The sequence below is a fragment of the Manacus candei genome, unplaced genomic scaffold, assembly GCF_025592945.1.
Source record: "Manacus candei isolate 608988 ecotype Guabito, Panama unplaced genomic scaffold, ASM2559294v1 h1tg000015l, whole genome shotgun sequence".
Classification (NCBI taxonomy): domain Eukaryota; kingdom Metazoa; phylum Chordata; class Aves; order Passeriformes; family Pipridae; genus Manacus; species Manacus candei.
In genome coordinates this window covers 15488090-15511899 of record NW_026138063.1, presented here as the reverse complement: position 1 = coordinate 15511899, position 23810 = coordinate 15488090, and the positions used below count along the sequence as shown (strand labels likewise).

General features: G+C 39.2%; 1 protein-coding gene across 1 annotated transcript; it reads left to right on the top strand.

The window, feature by feature from the left end:
• The first annotated feature begins 139 nt into the window (after window positions 1-139).
• ATP1B3 (ATPase Na+/K+ transporting subunit beta 3) lies at window positions 140-23701 on the top strand. The gene is made up of 7 exons (XM_051781221.1): window positions 140-413; window positions 7904-8032; window positions 12470-12577; window positions 14082-14269; window positions 14998-15048; window positions 19494-19580; window positions 21382-23701. The coding sequence occupies exons 1-7, from the start codon at window positions 305-307 to the stop codon at window positions 21550-21552; spliced, it is 843 nt and encodes a 280-aa protein (XP_051637181.1). The 5' UTR covers window positions 140-304; the 3' UTR covers window positions 21553-23701.
• The last annotated feature ends 109 nt before the right edge of the window (window positions 23702-23810 follow it).

Sequence of the window (23810 nt, the reverse complement as noted above, 5' to 3'; positions counted from 1 at the left end):
CGAGGCGGGCGCGAGGCAGGGCCGCGTGCGGCCGCAGCGGGCGGCGAGGGCCGCCGGGGGGCGCGCGCGCGGCGGGCGCGGATTGGCTGCGGGCGGCGCGCGGCGGGTCCCGCCCGGCGCGGGGGCGGGACCAGGGACGAGGGGCGGGACCGGGACGGGCTCCGCGCGCCGGCCCCCGCCCGCTCTCCCGCCGGGCGCCGCGGCCGCACTTACTTAGCGGTTGGGAGCGGGCGCTGTCTGCGGCTTTCTCTGCCGGGGAGGCTCCACCGCCGGGGTGCGCGACGCGGCCGCTGCTCGCCTCGCCATGTCCAAGGAGACGAAGAAGCCGTTCCGCCAGAGCATGGCCGAGTGGCGGCAGTTCATCTACAACCCCAGCAGCGGCGAGTTCCTGGGGCGCACGGCGAAGAGCTGGGGTGAGCGCTGCCGCCCTAAGGGGCACAAGGGCGGGGCGCGGCGCCGGCGGAGCCGAGGGGCGGCGGGGAGCGGGGCCGAGCGCGGGAGGAGAGGGGAGGGGGTGGGGGTGGGGGGTGTGCGGGGGCGGGATGCGGGAGGTTCCCCGCGGGGGGATGCGGGGGCGGCGCGCGCCAGGTGAGGCGGCCCCGCGCGGCGCACGCGCCCGGCGCCCGCTACGACCGCCGCGCTAAAAATAGCGCCGTCCGTGACAGCGGGGGCGGGGGTCGGGCATGGGAAGGGGAGTTCCCGGAGCGCCCCCCGGGCCGACTCACCGCCCACCCGGCACCGGTCCGGGCCCGCCGGCTCCTCCCTCGCCCGGGCCGCCCCGGGGGCCGCCGCGGTGTGGCCGTGGCGGGCCTTGGGTCGCGAGGTGCGGGGCGGCCCCGCCCGCGGTGTGGCCCCCGCAGCCCGCGCGTGCCGGGGCAGCTCCGCCGCTCCAGCCCTTCCCAGCGCGCCCCCCCCGCGCTCCAGCGGCGCAGGGAATCCAGAATGAATGGGCGCAGATCGCCTTTGTACTTGCAGCTGTGGGACGGGGAGGGGGAGCACAGGAAAACCCCCAAACCCCAAAAAAGTTCGTGAGCCCCGATTCCGGAGTGAGCGCTGTCTGTCGTTGTGCGTCATCGTGCTAAATTTGTTCCAGCGTGGGGCTTCTGGGCCTTTTATTTTCTTAAAGGAAGCTTTCAAAGGAAGGCTCTCCAGTAAAGCTTGTGAAGGCAGTGTTTGTTTTCCCATTTTCAGGTAGTCATCCCATTGCTTTCCTCTGAGCTGGAAAGCATGTTATCATAATCTCGTTGCTTCCAGTAAAAATATTTATATTTTCTGAATGTGTTTTTTCATATTAAACCGTACAAATGCTTAATATTAGGATGTTTCTTCAGCCCTCATGGGACATATTTACTGACTTTAGAAAATGCTGCGTCTCCTCCCAAAACTTGGATGTAGTTGGGATACTTAAACGTTGTCCTTACAAAACCAACAAGAATCTCAGCGTGGTGTAAAGGAACAGGCCAATACATCCTTGGCCTTGACACAATCTCAATGAATACTAATGTTGAAATAGTGAGGAGGAGCTTTAAGCGGGCTGTGCATGGGGTGTGCTTTCTCTGCCGTGCCAGTATCTCCTGTCTGTCAGGAGAGGGCCCGAGCTCTGACAGGAGTTCTCCTCCATTCAGATGGAAATAAGAGCTTGCAGCTACTCTGCCATTTGAATAGCAAAGGAGAGGAAATTTCCACTATGCTGTTGTCTACTGATCTTTCTGTACAGGCAGGTTTCCTCAAGTGCGTGGGCTGGGTGTGTGGATTGCAGAAGTCTGGCTGTGTCATGAGTCTGAGGAGAACAGACTGTAGGCATGTTAGAAATAGCTTGTAAGTTTTTTCAACAAAAAGTGAAGATGAAACCACCTTGTCTGTTTAAACCTGTCCAGTAGGGCAAGTCAGTTAGGATGTTCCTAGTCTGTGTTAGTCCCAGACCAATAGATAACACTTGAAACATAAGTGAGACGACTTAGTTGGTATTTGAGTTTCTACAGCTACTAGATAAAAGATGTTTTTGAGAAAGTATGTATAGACAGTTTGAATAATTTTACTGTGTGCAGTCAATTGGAATAGTTGTACTTCATTAATAAGTTTTCTTTAGTGGATTAGGTGATTGGCATGTAGTTAGTGCTATATAACATTTCCTCAGCCTGGACATTAGGAGGTGAATGTTTAGCATCACTATAAATTTTCAATGTATTTTTTCATCAATATTTGTTTTGGCATTTTGTGATTACCATACTGTGCCTGTTTAATTTAGTTTAGTTGTAATCTGACTGTTTTGGGATGTGGCATGTGGCTCTGTGTTTGGTTTCACTTTTTAATAGCAGGACACTAATTGTGTGGCTCTGTTGGCACAGAAGAATGTGCAGGGTTTGGTCTCGTTTCTGCCCTTGCAGTGCTGGTGTGAGCTTAGACCTGTCTCACTGACAAGTGTTCCTCTTCTGTTGCTGGTCTCCCGGCTGAAAGGCGAAGGAGGCAGAAGAGGAAAGCTCTGGTTCCCAGTCTGCTGGGTTTTCATGTCTCCAGGGGCAGCACGATGAGAATTCAGTTGGCTCTGGTTCTTCTGTGCATATTCTCTCATCTCAAGACATCTTCCTTGCAGAAATAAGACACAGGCAGTGGCAGTAGAGAAACTGTTAAATAATTATTCACAGTATGTGCATGTTTTGCCCTAGTCTGAGACAGTCCCCCGGGCTTATGTAAATTGTAACTGCAAGGCAGTGATTCTCCGTGAAACCCAGTGCTGTGGCATTGGAGTACTCCTCTGTCTGCCATTTCTACACCAGCAATTTGTGAAGAGATCAAACACAAGTAGCTCCTCTACTCATATTTGTCATGTAACAGAGGTATGTTGCCTCTTAGAGTTTGGTAAAGGGTTGCCTGTTTCAATTTGGTGAAAACTCCATAATATGTCTCCTCTTGTGGAAAATAGTTGGGGAATTTCACATCTTTTGCAGAGTTGAGGGGTAATTCAATTTGAATCTTTCACAAATTGGTATCCAAACCTACACACCCTCCCCCCCAAACCTATTTTTAATTATTTGGCATAATCATTTGTTGTATTAAAGAGACAGAAAACGCTGGAAAGACTGTTGATGACTTGAGGTGGTGGCATTCCCAGCAGAAAGGCGTGAGGAGTGCTGATAGCCCTTGCAGAGGTGAAGGGAATGAGGATCAGTGCTGGGGTCCACCCAGAATTTAATCAGGTAGGGCAGAGAAAGGAGCACTTGGCAGACTGCCATATGGGGCCTTTCTGCAAGTAAAAGGAAGATCAGCATTTGACTCTGCCTGTAATGGCAAGGTGCTGTGTCTGCCTGGAATTGGAGTAGGAATGGAGTGAGATCATCATGAACATGCTGTAATGGGGTGCTCACCACACACTCAGGTGTGTCCATAGCCTTACAGGATAGGCAGTAAATTCTTTTCACACAAGGTTACAGAAAAATAAGTAGTGCCAAAAAAGAAAGGCAATACAGACTCTAGTACATCACCTGTGGTCACACTAGATGTGATGTCAAGTGTATTTAAGTCTTTCTGTAAAGGAGATTGTGTCAAGGTATTTGAGGTGGAGGTGGCATTGTCTTGAAGTACATAGAAATTCAGACCTACTGAATTTTCTTTTGAATGGGTAGTTGCATCCTTCAGTGCACAAATACAGTGTTTGTAATTACAAACAAACACAAAACCTGACCAGCAAAACCCAACACCTTATTTTTAGGAAAGTTTTCCACCATGTCAGTGGATATACAGTTTGATTGGTAGCCATAGCAAAGGATCCAGTTTTGCTTCTGTTTTGTCTTCACTGAGTTCCTGGTTGCACATACAGGGCTGTTAAAGTTTTAGTGCTTTTCTGAGTCAAATCATCTGTGTTCTCTCTCAGTGTTTTGAGCAGGGTTTTATTGTAATTTAGCTTTCTTTACAAGTAATGTAATATTAAACATTCTGGCATCACTGTCTGCTATTGCAGTAGAATATTTTTCCTGGTGCAGATCACTGAAAAAAGGCATCTTGCCGTTTCTCGTTGCAGGTGTCAGTAAGCTCTAGTGGTACAGTGAGGGTATTTGGGGGGGGTTAGGGTTTTCTGTGTTCTAAATGCTTAATCATGGCATCAGACACTGGCTTTTGTGGTTCTTTGCAAGTGTTGCACTTGATGGTTTTTATTGTCTCCTGAGGTGTAGCCATGTTATATGTGGAGCCCTGGCTTATTGTGACGTAAAATATAACATGGGACTGAAGTTATATTTCTTCCAAGTCTTCCTCTTCCTCCCTCTACTGTTCCTCAGATCTAGAAAACAGTAATTCTCAAGTGTGTGAGAAATAAAATTGAAACATGATCAGTGATTATTTAAAATGTATACTTATGTTAGTTTAAGGAAAGAAATCCATCTGCAGCAGGTGGACTAAAATTCCTTGATGTTCCTGGCACTGGTGGTAGTCAGTAGGAACATTACTTGGGTATTTCAGTCCCACTAGTTAAAGATGCTGAAGAATGGTCATGCAGGTGATAGGATCAATGCAGCATGGGATCCAACAAACCAGAAAGACAGCATTTTTTACTGTTACAGGTAATGTTGAATAGTTTCTTCCATGTCTTTGTCAGTGTGTGTACTGATACCTGGATATATCTACCTATGTATTGCATGAGATAGATTTACCAATCTGGTTAATGCCAGACTGACATGCTTTTTTTTTATCAGCTTTGCCATGTGAAGTGTGGAAAGCGTGTGTTCATCATGGAAATGATATCTTGCATTCACCAGTCAGAAATTCTAATTTTAACAGTGGAGAAGTGCTTTCATCCCTGCAAGTGAATTCCAGCTAATGATGGTACCAGCACATTGGTTCAGAAATGGCAGTTTTCCAGATTTGACTTGCTTGTTCTTGTGGTTAGGACACGAAGAAGGGTTTTTTTGGTACTGTGATGCCCTGTAAAAAGAAAAACAAACCGAAACAACTAGGTAAATTGTAATGCAGAATTTTGTTTTTAGTTTTTCTTATGTTATAGTTTTAATGTAGCGAGATGTTCTGCAACAATTGAATTGAGTTGCGTGATGTGGTAGCTGTACTTTCCATGGAGTAAATGTGGAGGATAGCTTTTCACTGTTACTTGGGTACATCTTGTTTTCTGACAAGAAATCCAGTGTTATGTGAAGTTATTTTGGCAGAGTTTCTTGACAGGTTGTGGCTTGCTCATTGTGATTAGCTTAGGATAATTAGTACTAATAGGCTCACAAAGAGCAGCTTACTCAGTTCGGGGCTGTTGGAAGTTGCAGAGAAGTTTTTTGTTGTTTGGGTTTTTTCCCTTTTTTTAATGTGGCAAAGTAGCATAAATGGGGCAGGTTAGTGCTCAGTGCAGTGCATTTACCAGCTATATTAAAATAAGAATTAAAAATAATCTATGTGTTTGTACACACATGCTCGCTTTGCTGGACTGGGGGAGCTTAGCAGAGTTTCAGGGCTCTGAATAAAACAGCCTTTCTAGCCTTCATCCTGCTGCATGTTCCCAGTGGATGGGATGCTGGAGGGAGAGGGACTGGGTGAGGCCCTGTGGGCACTGTGGTCCCCCCATGGAGTCGATCCCTCCCTGGGCATGGGGGGCTCCCCAGGGCCTGCCCACGGAGCGGTTCTGCCCTGCCCCTGCTGCTGGAGGGGAGGGGGTCCCAGCACCCCCTGCCCCACTGCAGTAGGGGGCCTTTGTGGGTGGGCACCATCCCCACAAAGGAGGAGCTGCAGCAGGCCTGGATCTGCTCCTGGGGAGCTCCCGAGTGAGGCCCCAGGCAGTCAGTCATGCAGGTGCCATGGTGGTGTCGGCCCAAAGCAGGACTGTGCTTAGGGCCACGTCTGCTCAGAGGGGCACACCAGGTGATGTTGTGCCCATCAGTAATAAACAAGTGGGCAGGGGTTTGTTTTTAATTTGGGGTTTTTTTCCAGTGAAGTTTGGCATAATCTTTTAGAGATTAAAATAACGATGTATTATGAAATAGCTCAATGAAAAAAAGATTTCCCTGACTTTCTTGCTTTACACTAATTGCCATGGAAACTGCTTGTCTCGTCTTACGTGTCAAACTCTTTTTCTGTTTCATTGGAACTGTTTGATGAATGTCTTGGTCACTTGATGGGAAGTGTACTTTCTAGGCAGCTTGATGAAAGTGTATTCAATAACCGATTAACTTACAGGGATCCAAGTGAGAGCTGACCAAAGGTTTTGTAAGGGAGCTTTTTTGTTTGGGATGCCCAGAATACACTGAGTATTAATTAGAAGATCCTTGTTCTGTTTTGGATCCAGTTAAAGCAATTATAACCTTATAAGTAAAGCAAATTGCTGGTGTGCCAAATACAAATGCAATTTTTGTTGACTAGGATTTCTACTATTTATTTTTATATTCTCTTTTCAGCACCTAAGTAGCCTTAGATAGTTTACAGTAGATGTCAAGCTCTCTTGTTCATTATAGAGTAAGCTTGGTTTTGTGTTTGCATACTTTCCTACTTCTAATTTCTGCATAGAATCTTGCATCTCATTGGTTCCAAATATATTTTAAATACCTGATCACTCTCAGACTTTTGCAGATGGCTAAGTAATTTTATCAACACGTGAAATCAAAAACTAAAACCAAACCAAAAATCCAATAATGTTCAGCTGGTTTCTGGAGAGAATTTATCTTAAAGATAATTTGGGAATCACCACATTATTTTAATAGATGTCCACTGAATTCTTTCGGAAGTAATACAGGTACTTGCATCTTTAGCAGTCATGGGTTACTGTGGTTTATATTTGCACTGAATATTCCAGTGCAAAGTGCAATCATAGTTTCTGGGACAGGAGCCAAGGATTAGGCTTCCTTCTGTCATCTTCCAGTGGACAGTACATATCACTGTGATACAGTCATGTTTGCTTTTGCTCTGTCCTTTTCTATGGAAGGCTGAAAAATACTGCATTTAATCAAGTGTCAGTGGTAGGATGTTGTGTAATGGTTTTATGTGCTTTTCTTTACCTGGGTTATATCTCTGGCTTCTGAAAGCACCCGTATATAGCTAGACTATTCTATAAAAATTGAATTTCTGTCATCATTTGGTTATGTTTTTGAGTTAGAAAGGTTTTGAAGATGGCTCTCTTCAAGCATCTGATTTCCTCAATACTTTTTGACGATGTCTGTGCGTGTCCTTAAGTCTCAGGTGCTCAGTCTTAAAACAGAATCATGCACTATTTTAGGCTGGGATTGTACACCAGAGTAATGAAACAAGTTGAAGCTGGTAACATCTGTGTAACTGGTGAATTCCAGTGAGGTTGCTGGGTCTCTGAGGTAGATTGGTAAAGCAGGTGGATGTGTTAGGCAAAGACTTGATAAATCTGAATAGAAGGCTTGGTTTTGTTTTCAAAAATCTGCAGCAGAAAGCATTTTCACCTTGAGGAGTCTGTTGTAACAGGATCCATGTGTGAATGAATGCTCTGTGTGGAGTTCCCTCATGTATCAACTATGTTTTTGAAGCACCAATTGCTTCCTGCCTGGTTTAGATCCAGTTTAATAATTATATCTCTTCACTCAGTTTTCATCTTCCTGGCCACCCTTTCCTTTCCAGATACAAAACTACAATTCCCTTAAGCAAGTGAAACTTAATTTTTTTTCCTAATGCATTGCTTAGTCATCTTTGCCAGCTTTCCTTTGTAGCCCAAAGAGCAGTTTTTAATGCTGCTCTCTTAAAAATATAAATGCTAAAATGCCCTGTAATTTTTAAGAATCAGAAAGTATTAAAGAAAACCTCTTTGTATGCATTGTTGTGCACTGTGCATTAAATATGCTGGAGGCGTATTTACAGCTACAGACATTGTATTGCTTATTTCCTGGTTTTATTTTCAAAATAGATAATGGAATTAGATGAAACAAAAATAGTAATTTTAGTTTTTTCTTTACAGGATTGATCTTACTGTTCTATCTGGTATTCTATGGCTTCCTAGCAGCACTCTTCACATTCACAATGTGGGTTATGCTTCAGACACTGAGCAGTGATATACCAAAATACCGTGACCGGATTTCTAGTCCAGGTAACACTGTATTTATTTTTTCATAAACCTCTGTCTGATTTAACAGCTAAGTTTCATTTGAGAGCTTGTTGGAAGTGTGAACGACTTATGGGAAACTGTGATTATTCCTCAATTACTTGCAGGTGCAAAGGTAAAACCTGATGTGAGGCAAGTGATATATGCTTATAGCATAAATTCAGTCAGTAGCTTTTTGTGTGTATGTGCTAACTTTTGCTGTGTTTTCCTCTAAGTTCTTTTCAGTTGAATTTTTCCTGTATCTAGAACACAATTTTACCTGCAAATCCAGAGAACATGCTGTTGAAGAAGTGGGATTATAATTTAATCAAATTGTTTTAAAGGTACCATAAACCAGTTCTTTTGGCTCAGATGGACAGCCACCTTGATTAGTGTTTGGTACTTTGAAGAAGGTACAGGAAGGCTGTGCTGTGGGTGTGATCTGTGTAAGGACTGTGGGCTGGAGGCCTTTCTGGAGTTTTCAGTACAGAATTAGGTAGTTTCCAGTTGACATGGAATGTCTGTGGATTTCAGGGCTCATTGGCCTGTTCTGTAGGGATCCACTAAAGAGAGAGGGTCCTGTTGTGTGATGAAGCCAAGTCCATGTAACATGTAGCTGCCACTAAAGGTGGTGTCTTGCTTCCTGGAGCTGATGCTCCTTTTGTTTATGTGCCCATCTGGTCCCACTGCTGGCTGGTTCAGAGAGCTGTATGTGACAGACAAAAAACCCTACACAAGTAAGAACGACTAATAACGTGGTTGTCTTTTTTTTTTTTTTTCCTTCCACCTTTTTTTTAACTTTTTTTTTTTAAATTGTTTAAAATGTATCACAAAATTCTGACATAGGCTCTGTTTTGGTATATCTCCATATTGGAAAAATATTAAGAATTTTCACTCTGAAAGATTTAAAAATTGACTCTGTGTACTTTAACTACACCAAAGAGATTAGTGTGTTCTAGTTACTGTTTCTGGAGAATGTGTAAGTATTTGATTTGTATATGCAACTTAAATGGTCTGGCCACTTGAACATTCGATATCTCAGTTTTTCTAATAACTTGTCTTAGGGACCAAATTTATGTTTAAAACACAAAACTAAATGGTGCAATATTAATATTTTGGTGGAAGTGAGACAACTTTATTTTTAAAAATACTCTTCCCTTTCTCTAAACTCAAAACTCTTAAAATTGACCAACATCTTGTAGCTGCATCCACACTTAAGATGATACAGTAATTTTTGTGTGAGCAAGTTGCAGTTGGACCAATGTGATAAACTTCTCTGGATTCTGAACAGAATTTGTGTGGTATGGTATTCTAGCCTTCTCTAACAAGTGTTGTCTTGTAAGGGATTTTGAGGATTTGTGTTGTGTTTCAAGCTAAGAATGGGCTAGATGCTGCAAAGAATAATTTAAAAAAAGAAAAAAAATGAGGAAAAAAAGAAGGTGGCTTAGTTGACCATTTCTCCCCATTTCCATTGTGGAAGTCAGAACCTTGGTAGTGGATGGAACTGTGAGGAGCTGTGAGTTAATGCTGGACTTGAGTGACATTTCTCTCTTGCAATTCAGGGTATTTTCCTTGACTTTGAAATAAGTCATAGGGGATGTTTGTTTAAAAAGTTATGTATGCCACAATTAGTTTTTAATTTAAGAATTCCTGTAACATTTCTGAATTAAATCTTTTTATTAACCATGTCTTTAGTAACTCATACATAAAAGTTAATAAAGTTGCTTGTCTCTGTTTCAGTGTTCCTCTTTAACTCTGTCATTTTTCACTTGCAGTGAAACATGTAATGTTCCGGGCTGTAAGACTTTAAATTATAAAAACAAATTCTACATACAAAACCTGGATGGCGTAGGTCAATGGTTTTACTCTTGTTAAACATATTTGGAAATCTCACAATTGATTTATTTTATAATTTTTATTTTACTTGCTTTGTACACTGGGATATAAATCAAATCCAGATGATTTTTTTAAAATCCCTCTTGGAATTGTAATATAATGTAAAATCTCTCTTACAGTCTTAGATGTGATCCTGTGCTGAGGCTGTTAATTCTGATCCTTTAGAAGAGCCCAAATCCTGCATCTCTCTCAGTCTATGCATCAGTCCTTCATATAGCTTTTTCTGTAGAATTTACACCATAGTCTTTAGGCAGACTGTGATGCACTGAAATTCAAGTAGTCCTTTCCTCCTAGGGTGTTTCTGAAGTTCCACTGAAGCAATAAATCTCTCCAAATGATTGTTTCATTCACTGATGACTAGTTGAATTATTTTGTCATTACTCCCTTTGAAAAACACATAGATAATAATAATAATCTCTTATCCCTCAAAAGCCTTTGGTGTGTAAAACCCCTTCAGTGATTTTTCAGCCCCACTAATAATTATCTTGTATTTTGTTGAATCCCAGATCAGTGTAAAGGCCAGAAAACGTAATGGTACAAAGTAATCTGCAGTTAAAATAGTATTTGTAGGTTTACATGGACTGTCAGTCATTGAAGCATTTAGTCGTGGCTTCCATGGAAATAATTTAACTGCTGCTATTGCAGAAAAGAGGATCTGTGATTTATTGGGAATCTTAAAAAAGACCTAGAGTAAAAAAGCATTAAATTATATCTGGATTTTTTTTAGAATCTGAAAGATGTTCGTGATAAATGTTTAGTATATATCTTTATTATTTCCCAGTTGAAAGTATTTGTAAGTGAATCCTGCCTTCATTTGAGAAGCTTGGTCATTTCTGTAGGTGAAGCCTTAGACCTGCACTTTTGGTATGCTTTCAAAAACCTTACTGTGATTGATTAACTGCAGTATAACATGTTAAGAATCCAACATTAAGACATATTTTCCATCTTTATCTTCCCACTGCGCTCTTATCATCTTAAATGTTTAGTTTATATTCAGAAGGCCTGATTTATTTAATTTTTTTTTGGGAGATGAATTTTGTTTTCTACCTTAAATTCTATTCATTTGGGAATCTAGTTTTAATTGGTTTTGCCAGATAATAGGAAACTACATGGCATCCTAAGCTGATACAATTGGTTGCTTTAATTGCAACTTCTTTATGCCAAATTTGACTTTGATCAAACCATTTTAATATTCTAACTTAGGAAAAAGTTAATCTGATAAAATATAGGTTGGTATTTTGGGGGTTTTTGTTTGTGGTTTTTTGGTTTGTTTGGGTTTTTTTTTGGTGGGACTACAGTGTCAGTTCTCAGCTATACTTGAAGAGAGAGATGCATGGACACTCACTTGTTAATCACAGCTGCTGGGTTTTTATCTGTGCTAATTATTTATATTAAATAAAAATTACCCTAAGGTGCTGTGAATAAAGCAATCAGTCACACACCCTTTTTTGAAGAGGTTTTGAACTCTTCTGCAGTGTCTGGTGGTGTGGTGCTATTTCATCTGCTGCTGAAGCTGTGGTGAATAATAGAAGCATTGGCTGTCTCTGTTAGTGACAAACTCCTGATGGCACAGGCTGGGTATTAGCAAGGAGTGTGTCTTTTGCTTTCACCTGCTACAGAAAAATCCCTAAGATTTAACACTGCACCTTTCTTGAGCCATGTGCTGGGAGGAAGGACAGTTCAGCTCTGTCAAGGGCCCACACTCCACGTGTGCCTTTTTCATCACTCCAGCCCTTGGCAATCCATGTCCTTGTTTGTGCTGCCAGCCCTGGCTGCCTGGCTGGGGGGGTTCCTGCTCTGGTACCCAGAGCCAGCAGCCAAGTGGAGCCATAGTCCCACTGGGAATGCTGGTGCTGCAGGGCCTGGAGGCAGCTCCAGAGCATTCCTGGGGCCTGGCTGAGCCATCCACCTCTCCAGGGACACGGCCCGGGGCTTCATAAAGTGTCTTGTGTTCTCGTGAAACAGATGGTGCCTAAACTTTCTGTTTGAGGACATGGAGGAGAAGAACAGAAACCACCTTGGCTTGTCTGTTTTGATTGGGGTAACTTTCAAGCCGTCTTTACGCACAATCAAGATTTTTAAAATGCTTTTTTGTGTGAGTTTCTATGAAAAAAATACAATCATAGCTTCACTCTATACTGCCTGAAACTTTGAACCATTGCTTGAACTGAAGGCTTTCGGGTGTGGTTTTGGGTATTTTTTCAATTATTTAAGTTTAATTTGCTGAGTATGGAAAATAGGAAGTGAATTGGTAAAAATCTTTGATTAAAGCTGATTAAGCTGCTAATTTCGCTTTTCCTAATCACTTGGGTTTGCTTTGTGAATTGCAGCTATGCACTGGGTTGGATTTAAATATTAATTAATGTAATGTTGATTTTGATAAGTGGCTTCAAACACAAACTACCTTCCAGTACTGTGGAATGTAGGGGTAACGCTGATGTTTCTTTACAGATGGACATTTTCCGATTTATGGGTATATTGAATAGGTTGGAGTGGTGTAGGAAAGAGAAGTTGTTTAGTTCCTAACTTTTACTTTTTCTTTTTAAGGACTTATGATCTCACCAAAGCCAGACACCGCACTGGAATTTTACTTTAACAAGAGTGACAGCCAGTCATATTTGGAATATGTTACTACACTTAAAAGTTTCCTTGAATGTAAGTTACTTCAAACTCCACAAGTAATTCAGGAATCTTTGTCTTGAGAACATTACTTTCATTTTTTGCCTGTAGTTACTAGTTGCTAATGGAGACTTGTGCAAGTCCAGGATTACTACAGATATGTGTGTTATTAAAGTATATACTTTGCAGAAGGTAAGTATTGATGCCTATATTGGACAGGGAGCCCTGGGCAAGAGGAATAATGGAGTACATAATGGAGAGTTTTGTCTCCTAGTCCAGTGTTTTGGTGTCATGGTTATTTAAATACTGTAAGTAGAAATTACATATGCCAAGAGAATATAATGTAAAATAACATACATCATGTATTTGGAGACAAAGTTTGTCAAGACTTACCTAATTAATCTAAATCATTTCATAACTGAGAATCCCGTAGCCTTAAGACCTTAAGTGTCTATTTGAAAAAATAAGGCACACAAAGATTAAATTAATTGCAATTTGTTACTTTTCACCCCGATACATAGTATTTATGGGCAGTGATATTAAAATACTGAATTTAGAACATGGAGAAAAGGTAACACAGGCAAGACTGAAGGATGGCAAAATCATTAGTTTGTCATGTGTTATTCTATGTATGTGCCTGCATGTACACTTATTCTAATAATACAGAAATCAATTAAAATATTAGTAAGTTTAACCCCTTAAAAGTTGTAAATCAGAATTGAGAAGGTGCTGTGTGCATGAGTTGCTTTGTTAGCTACACAAGCTATTCTTGAATCTCTCCATATTCATAGTTTTGGTGCCTATTAAAAGCTTCTATGAGTAGGATTTTCTTTCAGAGCTCAGCCAAGGCTCCTGGGAGGAATGCTGCATGTCATGATTACCTGCCTCCTGCAGTTTTGTGGGTCTTGCATGGAGGATGAACTTTCCCTTTCTCCATTTTACTTTGTTAATGAGGTGGGGTGGAGGGTAAGGGAGGGGAAAACCCCACAAAAAATCCTTAATGTGAATAGATTAGCATTTGTGGCAGTGTGATCTGTGTACTTGCAAAACACAAAGAAACAATTTGGGATCTTATACTACCTGATGTAAATGTAGAGGCCATTTAATATTACTTACTGAAGTATTTGAAGTTTTCCTGTGCGTTTGTAAAAGAAACGTGTGCAAACAGAAAACTGGTTCAGTTTCCAGGTAAAAAATTGACTGTTTATATTTTAATACGTTATTAGTTTAGAACATGTAATAAGTTTATGTACAGGAATTTATGAAGTTGTGACTATTGTTACAATTTGAAAAGCAAGACAGTATTACTTCTTTTGTAATACTCTTTTTATTCTTTCATTCAAGTGCAGTGCCACTTCCTGATAAGACTTCAAAAAAGTGTTTAAGATGGATGTAAGAGACAGTGCTCTGAAAATAGTTCTTTGAGAGAACTCTTTGACAAGTAACACTAGTCAAATTATATACTTATATAGGCATCAGCAGGCTTTGGCTGCTTATTTGTTTTCTACCAATTGACTTATAAGCTATTTCTGTTTCATAGCATACAATGAGTCAAAGCAGTCCCAAAACATAGATTGTACACCAGGGAAGATTTTTGAGCAAAATGATGTTGCTGTTAAAAAGGCCTGTCGATTCAACCTCTCTGATCTGGGGCAGTGCTCTGGAAAGGAAGATACGAATTTTGGGTATTCCAAAGGAACTCCCTGTGTGATTGTGAAAATGAACAGAGTAAGTGCCTGCTTCTTTTTAATTCTTAGTATAAGTTCTCCCAAGTACTGCTGTATGAAAAATGTGTGAAATATGTGTTCAGTTTGCTACTTGAGATATCTGCATTTCTAGAATAGTGTAATTTACTGAAAGGTCTGGCAATTCATGTTTTCAGAGAGTAGAGTGAAGTGAGCTTTTTGAGCTTTCTAATACTTAGAAGTATTGGCTTTGACTACTTGCATCAAAATATCTGAATCCCCTGTTTTAAGAAGTAATTTGCTTTTTGCTTTTGCTTACTGTTCTGTAAAATGGATTCTAGGCCACTCTGCAAGTAAAGTATGTTTTACTTCATATGTGTGGTGCAGAAATCTAGCTAGGATGTAATGCATTCTGTAACTCCTAAACTATGAAAGGTGATGAAAACTGCACTAAGTATTTGACTTTTCAGTGATGTTGCACATTACTTGAATTGCTAATTGGTTGAACCATTAATGCTACATGCTGAATATAAAATAACAGTCTTTTCTATGGCTACTGTAACTATTTGAGTTAATTTGAGTAAACTGTTTAACTTAACAATACTTTAAATCTTTGTCCTAATTTAAAATTGTGTTCAGGTAAAAATGACACTGAATAGATTTACTCCCTGTATGAACGCTGTCATTTAATGAGGTGAAAAGTCAAATTCAGTCTGTAAAATTGGAAAGAGGGAGAAAGATCTGTAAATATTGTAACCTTCTCTCCTCTAGATAATTGGATTAAAGCCCGAAGGAGAACCACGTATACAGTGTACACCTAAGGTCAGTCCTGAATGTAAGAAATAAGTGTGTAGTTAATTTTCCTTATGAGTAGGATGAATAGTGAAGTAATTTATTTCACTCTTTCCTTCTTGTTAGAGACTTTGTATTTTTGTTTGTTTTTCATCTTGCTGTATGTCTAATTTAGTTTTAGTGTCTTTAATTTCTTCAGTGTACTTATAAAAATATTTTTCAGTTGTTGTTCATTCATCTTTAGATGTGTTTTAGCTACCTGTTTTTTGCTGTAGAGTGGTGGAAAATACATACATGTTATTTGTGGTCTTATTTATTTATTGTGAGTTATATTTTGTTTTCTCATTTCATAACCTATATTTTTATTTTTTCTCCATGCTGCAAGTGCACCTTAGACAGTTTTGTAAATGATGGGTAAGACACTGTGTGTGGAAACTAATGTTACTGCTCAAGTAGAAATTGCCTTCAAATCAAGTATAAACTACTCACAATAACAGCTAATTATGCATATTTGTTATGTACCAATGGATTTCTACAGGATGTTTTATGGTAATTATAATAATTACTGACTGCTGGGGGAGCAGTGAAAGCCTTGGTAAGTTTGTAGCTTGAGTGAAGGGCGCAGTCCTGGCTTTTAGCTGGAGGTGACTGGTAAAAATGTGGGCTGGGAAATGTCATCAGTTAACGAGACAAATACTTGTAAGGTTTCTGCTTTCTTCCTGGGTACCTGGGGGAGGCATAGATTTTAATACTTGATTTTTGTGGAGTCTTTGAAAGTTTTGATCTCTCCATGACAGTCCATTGCAAGCAAAGGTGATTCCTTTTCTTATTTGAAACTGATTTCTTTGCTTCCATTCTCAAAAAAGACGTTTTTCTCTTGAAGGAATTACTTGGTTTTTAAAATAAAGCAATTAAGCTTGTTCTAATAGTCTCTTTCTTCTTTGACTTGTCTAGTTTATAATTTTTTCATAATGTGATAACCCAAACTGGACAGAGGTTGTCCTCTAGCTGAGCTATGGTTAATGGCACAGTTTCTCCCTTTGTAATCACATTGGAAATAATAAAAGTGTCTCAAGGTGAATTTGCTGTTTGTAATACACTTAGTCTTTATTTTAATTGTTCTAATATTTAGATCTTTCTTTCGGTTATTTCCCAGTCTGTATTTGTAGATGTCAGTTCTTGAAGTTGAATTTCATATTACTATTTTTGGTCCTTGCTCTGTAATTTTTTATCATCATTTTAAAGGGATCGAGTTCTCTGAAGTGTTTTGCACTACTTACAGCCTGGACCCATCAGTGAGTTAACTTAGTTTTGCATCTCACAAGTCCTTATTGAAAATACTGAATGAGATCCATCTTCATTTCCACCTGAAATGCCTTGTGGTGTGTTGAGAGCTAATGTTCAATAGATTTATAAAACATTGATGATAATCCTATTTTATGATGATTCTATTTCTTCATCTTTTTTGTATGGATGCTCTATGAGACAGTGGTAGAAGCTGTAGTAAGCAAATTACAGACGATCCTTTTTCTATCCTCTTGGCTGGTTTCAGTAGGAAAGGAATAAGTTTGATAACAACTTGGTTGATAATGATGGGCTTTTTTACTATTATGTTTACCCTTTGAGATACTTTGAAATAAATAATATGTATTTTTTTTCTATAAGTACAAATTACTTAGCGAATTTATTTAATAAAGATAGAATATAGTTAGAAGTTCCCTGATGATGAGCTAAGCAGGGTCGTCCTAGAGCACAGGATTGGGTCCAGACAGTTCTTGAATATCTCCAGTGAGGGAGACTCCAGCACCTCTCTGGGCAACCTGTTCCAGTGCTCAGTCACTGCACAGTAACAAAGTTCTTCCTCATGGTCAGGTGGAACTTGCTGTGCATCACTGTTATGTGTACTGAGAGCAGTTTGGGCAAGTGTCTGCCTGGACTGAACACCATCTGACTTTTAAATGGAACTTTAGTTTTTACAAGTCTCTCACATACAAAATGAGGTTAATAGCTTCTCTCTGCACATCCTGCCAGTCTTTGTCACCTGAAATATCATTTAAATTTTTCAGTGTGAAATCCATGTTCTTCAGGCATTCTCCTGTGAGGCAATTCTTCTTTCTTCTCCCTGTACTTTTTCTATGGGATTTTTTTTAAATGGAAAAACTAAAAAGGTAGATCTGTGATTTCAAAGTCAGCACACTTACAGTTGGAGATGCTTCTGCCTCTGCCCTTTTAGTAGTGTCCATCATCACAGTATTTTCTGTAGGTTCTGTTTGCAGTGTCAGACACTAATTACAGCTGGTTCTTCCCTCTGCACCCTGGAGGAACTGATCTGCTGTAGTCTTGCTGATCTCCACGAAGAGAAACAAACCAACACAAGATGGTGTTTCCAAGTTTGAAGATCAGCGTTTTAGGTCTTTTGTTTGAGGCTGGAGATGTGCAGTTTCATGTGCACTGGAACATTTTTTTGCAGTATTCTTTCAAGTTAAAACTTACCTCTATTGAAGACTGGTAGATTTGATGGGAGTTTTTTTTTTTTAACTAAAGAAAAAAAGCCTTAATTCCAAAATACATTAATTTCTTCTGTTTAGTGACCATCTTGACTTTGTACTAGGTATCACTTTCTAGTGTACAAGAACGAAGAATGGTTGTATGAACGACACTACGTGCCTTGCTCCTGTCAGCATAGTCAGGATCTGAGTTAACCTGCTTTTTGTGACAGAAATCTTTGTTGGTTTACAGTTTCCACTAATGCATACTGCTCTTTATCTTGTGCAGTGATACCATTTCTTCTTCTCAAGTTATTAAGACCATTCCTGCCCAAGTTCTTTCCTTGGGTCTTTGAATATTATTTTAATATCTGGAAAATTATTTTTTCTAAGACACAGTTTTAATAAAGACCAAGTTAGTGAGGTAAAAGTCCATCTGTCCAGCTACATTTTCTGATTTTAGATTTGCTGACTGTCAGCAACTCTTCGTGGAAACTAAAGGGTAAGCAGATAAAGTGACACTCCCTAGTGGACTGATTCTTGGAGTTCTTCACCAAAGCAGCTTGTTTAGGTGTTTTTTGGTTTGTTTTTATTTAATTGTGTAGGGATATTAATTAGAATTATTAAAATCCCAAACCCCACAGCAGTTGCATGAGACAGGCAGCTGCATGTCCCAGAACCCCTCTGCTATTGCACTGGTAGCCTAATGCCTATATAGTTCTGACTGCATGCATGCCTTGTGTTTAGCTGCTCCAGAAAGCACTATTTATCTTTCCTGTGTTATTCTGATTTTTTAACTGTTATTTCAAAAATATATTTGAAAAATTAGTATTTTCAGCTGCATGAGCTTCAAATAAAGTATAATGGTGAAAAGCAACACATTTCTACTTAGAGATTATATTTGCTAGCTCAAGGTTCAAAATACTTAATAAACATATATTGAAGAATTGCAATAATTTAGACTGCAAAGGAACGGGAATGGGGCCATATCCTAAAAAACATATTGTATGTTCTTTTAAGGAGGTCAGAAGAAGGTAATCTTAAACTGTGGTTTGTTCTTTACTATTTTTTGATCTTACTGGAGTTGTCTTCTGAACTTTGTAGAGTACCTGTTCAAAATCACAGCTGTTGTATGTGGTAGTATAGAAAAAGCCATGACAGTTGCTGATACACTTTGAACTTGTGTATTACACTGAACAAGCAGTGATGGTCTGAAGATACATTTAGTATTGGGGGGATCGTTTTAATGGCATTTCCCTTGATTATGCAATATATTTATCTTATTACAGAAAGTCATGTTACATGTGGGCATTTCCTAGTGATTTGACATCCTGCCAGGATACACAATCCTGAAGAATACTATGTGTAGGGAGAGGTGTCTTTGTCTGGACTGCTCAGTCACATCCACATATTTGGTATATCTCACAGATTCCTTAGTCAGAAATTAGGCAGCAACTTTGTAGGTAGCTACTTCTTATTCCCAAATTTGGGATTGTAGGGGACAGTTGAGTGAGAAGGCATGCATGTGTATATGTTGTTCCTCTGAGGTGGTGATGACACACAGAAGTCTAGTAACATCACCATTTTAAACTTGGATTTCTTTTTAGGTGGCCTATATTTGAAGGAAACATCCAGGCTTGCTTGTGGATACTTGGGATTTTAGTTATATAGGGGTGATTTTTGGTTGTTAAATTATTCATTACAATGAATGTCCTCTTCCCCCTTTGCCATTTCTTTGACTCATAAGAAAAGCATGATTGCTAATTTAAATAGTACTGTTAATCCTTACTGTAGCAGATGTGTGCAGCATGTAACTATTTGCCAAAAATAAGTGTATTTTAAAAGTTATTCTATAAGTTTGTAGGTCAGTTGCCTTTTTTTTTTTTTTAGGTATCTTGTGCTTTATCATTGGGTTATAATTCTAATTTTGTGTTCAATTCTATGCAAGCAGATGTTAACTTTTGCTTTTTTTGCTGTCTCCAATTACAGGATGAAGGCATGGTTGCTATAAATTATTTTCCTCCTCATGGCCTGATAGACTTGATGTACTTTCCATACTATGGGAAAAGCTTGCATGTAAGTCTGCCTTAATGATGGTCTTCATGTGGTGAATGTTTTGGTTCTGTTTGCATTTACAGTTAGCAAGATCAGATTGATTCTGAAGTTTGAACTTTGTAATGAGGTACTCATAAGGAATATTTGATATGCAGAAATTGCACAGTGGTTGATGAGATTAGAGATGCTTTCTCAAACCTGAGGAAATAATCTGGGCATTGTCCTAATGAAGAAGTGGCTGTATAGCATCAGTACTGAGAGCATCTGCTCTTTTTTAGTCACTTGTGGTCCAGGATGGTTATTTGTCTTTTGCTGCTCAGTACAATGAGCCAGACTCACTGACCTTAGAGAATGTTCCCTTTTTTAGATGATTTGATATAGTTAATGAGGATGCTGACCCTCTTCCCTCCTCCCCCAAATTTTTCTTGAGTAAAAGTACATCTGTTTTCAGAACATCATAAAAAGTTGTGTACTTATTCAAAACATCTTGGTGGTTACAAGACTTCTCTCCCTGAGGAAACATGGGAATTTCAGTTCTGATTTTTAGAAAATTCAGTACTTCAAGTGTGGTGTCACCCTTACAGCTGGAGAGTTTTCAGGGTACCTTGCCTTGCTGCATTTCCCCCTCCCAGTCTGAAGTTCATTGGAGCACAGGAAAATTTCTGATGTAGTAAAACCACTATCCAGTGAAAGCAGTTACTTCAATCTACTTCTAGTACTTCATATTAAAGATTTTAGCACATCCCCTTCCATGACATCACTTTTTGCAAAGGAGACTGAGTATTCTGTAGTGTTTCCTCTGGTAGACAAGATGCCTAAAACCAACAGAAATGTATTAAGGAGTCCTTTAAATTAATGAGGGGGAAAAAATCTTAACACAAGATTTTGCTCAATTAAAATTTGAGGCTTATGTTTGTATAATACTGCAGTGTTTTATTTAGTCCATTACTTATGGATTCTTACCAGGAAAATAAATAATTTTGCTTAATCAGCAGTCAGCAGTATTGACCTAAAAATATTAATAAATTATGGAAATACTTTATGAACATTGGATGAAAAGCTGCCTTAACAATGTATAATAAATAAGCTCTTATTTAATTCATAAGCACTTTACAAGAGTAATGGAATTGGATGTGAGGTATAATATTGTGTTGACAAAAAAAAAAAGAATTGGTTCTGCTCTCATTTTTTAATTTTAATTTTTATTATAAGGGAGCAAAGTCAGCAGTTGTAATTGTTCCACCAAATATGACTGACCAGGAAGGATACTGTCAAGATGTTCAAGGAAAGGTCTCTGTGTAAAGCTATCAGAGAACACCTTTTAGAATGGTTTCTTGCTGAACAAACAACAATGGCATAGGGTAGGAGGGAAGCTGGTTCATTGGCATTTGTTGAATCACACTTAAAACCTTGCTAGAAAAGTTAGGTTCTATAGCAATTACACCCACCCATCCCCAAAGCAAACCCAAAACAAGCAGAAGAGACAACAGAATGGATAGGAAGGAAGATAATAATTTCTGAGCTTGTTTCAAGTGGAGGTTTCTAGAAAAATTGGACCTAATATAATAGAAAAGGGTAAAGACATATGCTTCTTGAAGATAGTATGAATTAAATTATCTTTAATAGATTAGTTAAGAAGTAGTATGAAGAATGTTTACCTGACTGACTTGGAAAAAAAAGTGTCTTACCTGAGTCAGGTTGGGCTTTGAAAAGTTGGGTTCTTAATTAGTTTTTTTCCGAACTGTTCTGAAAGATTAGATGTTAATTTAATGCTAACTTACTCTGGTCTCTCAAATATTTTCCCCATCTTTCTGTTTACTAGGCTCACTATTTACAGCCTCTAGTGGCTGTTCAACTAGCAATTCACCCCAACAGTACCAAAGAAGAAATAGCAATTGAGTGCAAGATCCTGGGCTCACCTAATTTAAAAAACGAAGATGACCGTGACAAGTTTCTGGGACGAATTACCTTCAAAGTTCAGATGTCTGAATAGCTGGAGTAAATGTTCTCCACAAAGTAAATGTTGTGTTGTCTGTTTTGTATCAGCTGGACATGCCATTCTTAGGATATGAGACCACCTTGGAGAATGTTAAGGTGGTTTATGGCGTTCAGGGTAGCATAATAATATGCTTCCAAATTGTATGTTTAAAATCCCTTAAAATAAATGCCTATCCTGCTTTTGCCTGCCCCATTGGAACAGTGTACAGACTATAGTTATGTCATAGGGACCTGTAAATAGCTGTTTTCAAACACATAATAATGGTGACCTTTGTCCTGTTCTAAAACGTGGTTTTATCCCCCAAGTGAGTGTCTCAAGCTTAATGTGCTGTGCTCTGTAAATATTGTATTGATTTAACACTGGTTTAACTGTCATATCTCAATGCTGACACAGTTAGAGGGATAAATAATAAATGGTACCTGATTGACATAGTGAGTTCTTTGTAAGAGTAAACACCTCCAACGTAAATCGTGTGGATGGGAGTGGGTGGGTGGAAGGATGGCTGAGTGGAGATGCCTTAAATTGTAGACTGGGTGGCGTGGGAGAATTGAAATGAGTTTTAAGAGTTGGTATGAATTTCTGAAAGTAAGTGCTCAACTAGTACTTCCTTGTGCTTGTCACTGTGCAAGTATTGTGTACATGTAATACTTGGTATAGAGTTTGGTGTTCTAGCTGAGGAATTGAATCTTTCTTTGTGTTGTTAATTGCTTGTAATATGTGGAGCACAAATAAAATCTATACAATATTTTAAAACTTTTTAGTTCAGAAATATTGATAGCAAACAGTTTAAATTGTTTAGGGTCATGGTAACAGTTGTACAACAGAGCTGCTTGAAAAAAGTGGCTTCACTATTGTGGGAATAGGCTTTCATTTTCCAATTAAAAAGTTTTCTGAAGAACCTCTGTTTATGAAAAAAAAAAAGGAAAAAGAAAGGATTGTCTTGATTAAACATTCCTGTTTAATTTATATATCTGTTTCGTTGCATCATTTTAACATCTCATGTCTTCATCTGCTCTTTCATCTTGGACTTTGTGTGTATTTCATCATCATCCATTTAGAAAATTGGTATCATCAGCTGCTTCATAGAAATATCCTGTTGAGCTGCAGTGGATTACCTGCAGTGTAACTCCAAAGGCAGTTGCTAAAATGCCTACAAACAGACTGGTTTATTTGTGCCTGATGCTCACATTAAACCAGGCTGACCCATTCCACTGGGCTGTAACTTGGGCAGCTGTGCTGACATGTGATTTATGCTACTCTTCCCCAGGGTTTTGTTTGGTTTGGTCTTGGGGGGTGTGTTTTTTTGAGCACATGGTCCACATTCTGATGTCTTCTTAATATTAAAGACCACAGCGAATCCGCATTTGTGTAAATACCTGTACGTTCTGCTAGTTAGGCCTAAATTTGTTACTTAATAGGCTTTTGTACCTAATTGTTACAGTGGTTTTTAATATTTTATTTAAACAAATTAAATGAAGGATTTCTAAAATTAAAGATCCAATCTTATTGCCCTGCTTTAAAAAAGTTTGAGTCCAGTCTAAGCCACATTAGTGAAAAACTTTTAACAGCTGTGCAAGTTTACACTGGTGCACAGTTGGAGGAAGCTGCTCTTAATGGGACTTGAACAGTGTCTTAAACCTCATTAAAAATAGATTTATACTGATCTGATACCATTCAGCATGCTTTTTTGTTGTCTACAAAAGTTGTTGTTCCTACAATATGCAATGGATATTTTTGTAATAATGGCATGCATTAATACTGAATGAGATGTTCTTTTAAAATATTCCATTACTAATGTTTTAAATGATGCACTTTTAGAGCTGGGATACCTGGCTTCTTGAAGATATGACTAATTGCTTCTCTGTGTATTAATACTGCCTGAAAGTATTTTAATAGTTGTGAGGGAACTTAAATGTAGATGTTGCATCTGACAATGAAAAGGATTCACTTCATGTAAAAACTTTTCACATTTGTGTTCATTTAGGAATGGTAAGAACTTCTGGAAAAACACTCAGTTTTCAAATGAGCTTGTTTTTTGCAACAATTTCTCTTTTGACTTATCTATATAGACAAAGCATGAAATGGCAACTCTTCACCAGCACTTTTCAGACAGGTAAAACTCAATAAACTCCTGTTCTCCCTAGATTCTGTACAAGTGTTTGTTGTTTTGGTTTTTGTTTTTTTTAAATTTAAACACATAAGGATTATCAGTTGGGGGAGGGGGGAGAAATAAATTTTTGAAAGGGTTCAGC